Raw genomic sequence first — 6,000 nt, forward strand, 5'->3', positions numbered from 1 at the left:
TTACAGTTGAATAGTTTTTTTCTCATTTTATATTTGTCTCCAGTTCCTTTGCCTTTTGCGGATCATAATCATTTAAGTCCCTTTTTTGTTTTGTTTTGGATGAGCTAATTATTATTATTATTATCATTTATATGGCGCCACATCTTCTATTCTTTACGGTTTGTTTAGAGTCAGAGTTTGTGGTTGGTTTGTTTTTTTACAATCTTTTATGCCTGTTATTTTGTATTTTTAATATCTGGAATTTAACATGTTTCTAATATTTTGATCCAGCTATAATTCTGTACTTTCTGGATTGAATGTATGTTGCTTAAGGATTTGAAGCATTCCACTAGATACAGTTTGATCTGTGCCAGAAATCTAAAGTACACCTTGTGGTAAATGCCAGTTCTGACTAAACACCACCTGGAGTAATAGGATCATACACGTTCCTCACACCATAAAATGTTTTCAAAAACCCTGTGGTAAATGTGGAAAGAATATTTAAACATTTGACCACTGACCGAACCACCAAGTAAACAAAGCGCTTACTTTTAAGAATCATGGGGCATATGAACGCTCTCCAAGGCTTAGTATATATGCCCCATAGTTTGAAATGTCTCGCTGTTGTAGCCTGTGTGATTTATCAACTGAGAGGTTGGTGCACCAGGTCCAATACAGGCAACGATCAATGTCTGAGCCTGTTTCCATCAGAAGAACCAAGAGATTAAGTGGTCCCTGGCCCGGGTGTAGAGGTTGATCACCGTGGGCCAGATTCAATTATACAATTTTAATCACCGCATGCTAACTGATCTGCCGGGGATATTTATATTATAGCCCGCAGGCAGCAGTTAATACTGATTTCTGTTTGAGCCTGAGGGAAGCTTGAACAGAAATCCGCGTTAAATGCAGTGATCTCGGGTGCCCCAAGTCTGTAAACCAATAGCTCCGGGAACTTATTTATTAGACGTGTAAATTTACAGCGCAGGGAAAGAAGGCTGTAATTGAACAGCCAAGGGTATTAAAGCCGAGTGTGGATCATAGGGTCGACAGTAACTAGGTCGACCACTATTGGTCAACCGTTAGTAGGTCGACACCTGAAATAGGTCATCACGGTCATTAGGTCGACATGAACAAGGTCAACATGGAGAAAGGTCGACAAGAGTTTTTTTTTTTTTTTAATTGATGTCGTTTTCTTTGTAAAGTGACCGGGAACCCCAATTAGTGCACCGTATTCGCTCGCCATGCTTTGGGCAAGGTGCCTCGTGCAGGTTACTATTCCCAATCGTAGTCCACGTGTATCATAAAAGTATATTTAAAAAAAAAAAAAAAAAAAAAAGTTCAAAAAAGGTGAAAAACTCATGTCGACCTATAGACCATGTCGACCAGTAATGGTCGACAAATTAGTGTTGATCTAAGTGCAGTCGACCTAAAGACCGGATCCCATTAAAGCCTGAGGTAACCACCCATTTCACTGTGTAGTAAATGAACACATTTAAATAAATCAGGCCTTAAAAAGGCCTATCTCTGGTCTACCCTCGCGATGTAGCTCGCCAACATGGGTGGAACTCATGGCTCCATCCATTGTATCATACTAGCTGCTTTCATCTTGATCTGAGCGCCGATAATGCCCTGCTGATGATGATTCCGGTAGATCACCACAAAGCCGATGTCCATCTGAACACTGAGGGGGAAATACAACATCCATATGCTCCTAGCTACTATACATGTAGTGAGTTGAGGTAACTTATATGCATGTAGTCCTTCCACATAGAGCATATGCGCACCTTTAGGCTGAACTGAAGCTGGACTATAAAATAAAGAATGAAGGCAGAGAGAAGAGTTTATTGAAGTCTAGTAAACAGCGAGAACCTGGGAGGACAAGAACAGGTGAACAAGAAAGAGGTCAGTAACACAATGAACGAACAGACAGCAGCACTTTTGCCATTTACTAAGACTATTCTCCCACCTTCTGCCGCTTAGGTCTCCCATGATCCTCTGCTCCACCCTGCAGTTTCGCCTCCCTTGCTCTCTCCAGTTCCTCAGCTGTCAGGCCTCTAACTGTGCCGTAACTTCTGACTTGCCCCACGCTTGGTCCAGCCATGCCCAGCCCATTCTTCTGCTGCTCACCAGAGGCTGTCCTTGGAGGCGAGGCGTCTTCTACTGGCGAAAACTCTGACATCACACTCCAAGAGTCATCGCTGACCTCGGGAGATAATGGGCGCTCCCTGGAATCCATCTTGCGGAGCTACACAGAAATACAATGGAAGCAAAGATATATTTCAGCTGGGTGAGTAAGCCTAATGGTTATCCTTTTCAGTCAAAATAGAGATCATCTGCAAGTGCTTTAGAAAATAGTGGTACTCACACTACTATGTACAAGACTTAAAAGAACAGCAACAGTTTTTAAGAGCTTCTGTTACTTAAACACAGTGGAAGCAGCCATCACCAGGAACGTGCGACACCACTGAAGAAAATCACACAGCTACTGGCTCCATTTACAAAATGGCTGCTGCGCTACTGACAGGTATATGTTTAAAACTGCAGTATTTTCTTTGTCAAAGGTGCAATAGAATTAAATTCCATTAACCGACGAGGGTTGTATTAGTCATTTAACCAAAGTGCAAAATAATAGCTTGTCACCTTCAATGGCAGAACAAACCATTTTACTACCGCCCATGACTGTCTAGGCTGGTCCACAGGGACCCCTAACAGTACAGATCTCCTAGGTGGAGCGGATGCAAAAAAAAATTTTTTTTTTACATTCATAATGTCACCATAATCAGAACGCCAACAGAATATTCCTGGTGGTCCAGTGGTGGCTTACCTGGTTTGATGGCTCCAGTGGTATCTTCCGGGACCTGGCGGCCTGCTGACGGTGATTTCTGGCTGTTCCTACGTTGCGTATCACTAAACCCTTACATGCCCTACCGTAGCCTAACTCTAACTCTCCCACAGCACAACACTAACCCTCTCCTCCCACAATCTAACTTTCCCCTCCCTCAGCCTAACCCTCCCGTCCCGCAGCCTAATCCTAACCCTCCTGTCCCGCACAAACCCCCCCCCACCCACCCCTTGGTACTTTGAGAATGTCGGCATTTTACATATTCACATTGTTAAAATGTTGATATGTTCCATGTTGAAATATCAACAATGCCAACAGTGTAAATGTTGACCTAATGACTGCATCCGGTTGTTGCACAGGTGTATTCATTACTCACATTTAACAGATCCACTTGTGATGCTGAGGAGATCTGCACAACATGCACTGTTAGGGGGCCCGGAGGACTGCAGTTGGGAAACACTAACAAATAAAACCCCAAACCCGACTACATGAAGCACTCTTGCTTACCCCTAGAAATTCATTTCCCCCCACTGCTTCTTACCGCTTATACAAGCTGATTATAGAGTGGGCAATGCACCTAGTATAATATAGATGCTGTTGCTCAGTAGCTGATAGCAGTGCGTTGTCATCACTACCATACTACTTGTACTAATTACTAATAACAGCGCTGTGTGCGATACCAAGGACAGATCCTATGTCCGAACCTTGCATATAGGGTAAGAAATAGTGGCAGGGGAATGAACTATATATAAGGGAGGGCAGTGAGGGAGACGGGAATTTAGGGTTGGGAAAAAATGTAATCACAATAGAGGGCTACAGGTGCTGAAAAATTAATTATAGAGACGGATAATTTCACTCAATAGGAAATATAAAGCTTACATCTGGGAGACCAAATTGTAAACCTACCTGACAACTGGGAACACACCTCACAATGCTCTATATTACATGTTTACGTCTAGCATGGGAAGCACATTCTGCTGCGACAGTACTGTTCCTTCTCACCTGCATGTTTGTGAAAGCGGTCCCCACACATCGCTCGGCAGAGGACTGCACAGACTTAAACCCACTTCCCAATGTGGAGGTAGCAGCCACCATACGCAGTGATTCACAGCCCCTCTTCACCACAGCTTGCGCCACACGGGACGCTCCCTGTAACACCATTACGACCTCTCCCCACATCTTAGAGGACAAAGACGTAAAACTCAGGATCAGAACAGTGTTTCTTATGTAACCATAAATACATATTATGCAATCACACGCACAGGTCTCATGAGAACTCCCTGTCCTGAGCTCTATGCAAAATCAGATATTTAAAAAAAAAAAAAACGTGTCCTATGCTGCTTTCTATTATACACCATGTGTGCCCCTTATTACCTTCTATTATGAAACACATGTCCAATATAGCAACACGCGTGTCATATATCACTTTCTATTATGCAACACGTATGCCCCATATAGCTTTCTGTTACACATTATAACATTCGTGTCCCATACTGATTCCTATTATATACACCATGATGTAGCGCTATTTTCTCTATATCCTTACAGTGTGTCACATATCATGAAAGGCCTGTGATTCTACACTAGGGTACACCAACTTTTGTGTTTGGTTTTAAGAGTGTACTAATGTATGTTGTGCTGACTGTAGATTGTGGTGTAATCTAATGTACTGCATTGTGAAGAAATATATACAAACATTTATACACACACATTAGAATGAACTATATAAAATAGAAGCCAGCTCTGTGAGTTGGAGGGTTGGGGTATTTATGTATTTGGAGGCCACAGATGGAAACTGGGGTCACTCACTCACCTTCTGCTCTGGTTCCAGAACTCACTATACGCTCACCGCCATCTTTGAATCGGGCAACTTCTATTCCAATCCAAACACAAACCTCGGTACTGCGACCGCTCGCTCACTCACTGTGCCGGGTGCTCACAGTCACAGCCAATCAGCAGCACCGTGTGACAAGGCCACCTATCACAAAACTTGTTCTGCAATGTGCGCTGTGTGATTGGCTGCCGGCTAGTGACGGTCTGAAGGTTAGGAGCGGCAGGACGTATGTACGCGCCTAACTCGAGGTCACATGATCTAGCTGGCCTTATATAGAGATCTAGCTGGCATTATATAGAGCTGCTTTGCACGTATGGCTATGCGATACGCAGACATACGGTGTGATGGTGTGTGCGTGTCATTAATGCGGGTCAGCAGGTGACCTGATAGGTTTATCTGTAATGTCATGTACAGTGACACACCAGTCCGCTGCAGCACATGTATGTGTCGTGTCTTGCCTTGCCTGAGTGACCTGTTCGTTATATTTACTATGCAGTGATAATAACACCTTTTCTCTTACGTCCTAGAGGATGCTGGGGACTCCGTAAGGACCATGGGGTATAGACGGGCTCCGCAGGAGACATGGGCACTGTAAAGCCTTTAGATGGGTGTGCACTGGCTCCTCCCTCTATGCCCCTCCTCCAGACCTCAGTTAGATTCTGTGCCCAGAGGAGACTGGGTGCACTGCAGGGGAGCTCTACTGAGTTTCTCTGTAAAAGACTTTTTGATAGGTCTTTTATTTTCAGGGAGCACTGCTGGCAACAGGCTCCCTGCATCGTGGGACTGAGGGGAGAGAAGCAGACCTACTTAAATGATAGGCTCTGCTTCTTAGGCTGCTGGACACCATTAGCTCCAGAGGGTCGGAACGCAGGTGTCACCCTCGCTGTTCGTCCCGGAGCCGCGCCACCGTCCTCCTCACAGAGCCGGAAGATAGAAGCCGGGTGAGTATGAGAAGAAAGAAGACTTCAAAGGCGGCAGAAGACTTCGGATCTTCTATGAGGTAACGCGCAGCGGTAACGCTGCACGCCATTGCTCCCAACACACACACACACTGGCGGCACTGTATGGGTGCAGGGCGCAGGGGGGCCGCCCTGGGCAGCAATTATTAACCTTTTAGGGACACTGGCAGAGATATATACTGTGGAGGCAGTATATGGCAAAACCCCCCGCCAGTATAAAGATTTGAGCGGGATCGAAGCCCGCCGGTGAGGGAGCGGAGCTTGATCCCTCAGCACTAACCACCGCCATTTTCTCCACAGCACGCTGCAGAGAAGCTGGCTCTCCGGACTCTCCCCTGCTGAACACATGTACAGAGGGCAAAAAAGAGGGGGGGGCACATTTATTT

At 45.1% G+C, this 6,000-nt stretch overlaps 1 protein-coding gene across 3 annotated transcripts in view; it reads right to left on the bottom strand.

The window, feature by feature from the left end:
* COQ8B (coenzyme Q8B) overlaps positions 1–4,843 on the bottom strand; it is a 104,130-nt gene extending 99,287 nt beyond the window's left edge. The window contains exons 1-3 of one of the 3 annotated variants that reach the window (XR_010183125.1): positions 4,635–4,843; positions 3,824–4,000; positions 1,946–2,224 (exon numbers count right to left, since the gene is read on the bottom strand). Coding sequence is in view for 1 of the 3 variants with exons in the window: in XM_063937699.1 (XP_063793769.1) it covers positions 1,946–2,224; positions 3,824–4,000 (456 nt within the window). In the remaining 2 variants the exon portion in view is untranslated. The remainder of the gene's footprint in view (positions 1–1,945; positions 2,225–3,823; positions 4,001–4,634) is intronic. The other 2 variants (XR_010183126.1, XM_063937699.1) reach the window with 2 other exon arrangements.
* Positions 4,844–6,000: the final 1,157 nt, after the last annotated feature.

This window comes from Pseudophryne corroboree, chromosome 8, assembly GCF_028390025.1.
Source record: "Pseudophryne corroboree isolate aPseCor3 chromosome 8, aPseCor3.hap2, whole genome shotgun sequence".
Taxonomy (NCBI): domain Eukaryota; kingdom Metazoa; phylum Chordata; class Amphibia; order Anura; family Myobatrachidae; genus Pseudophryne; species Pseudophryne corroboree.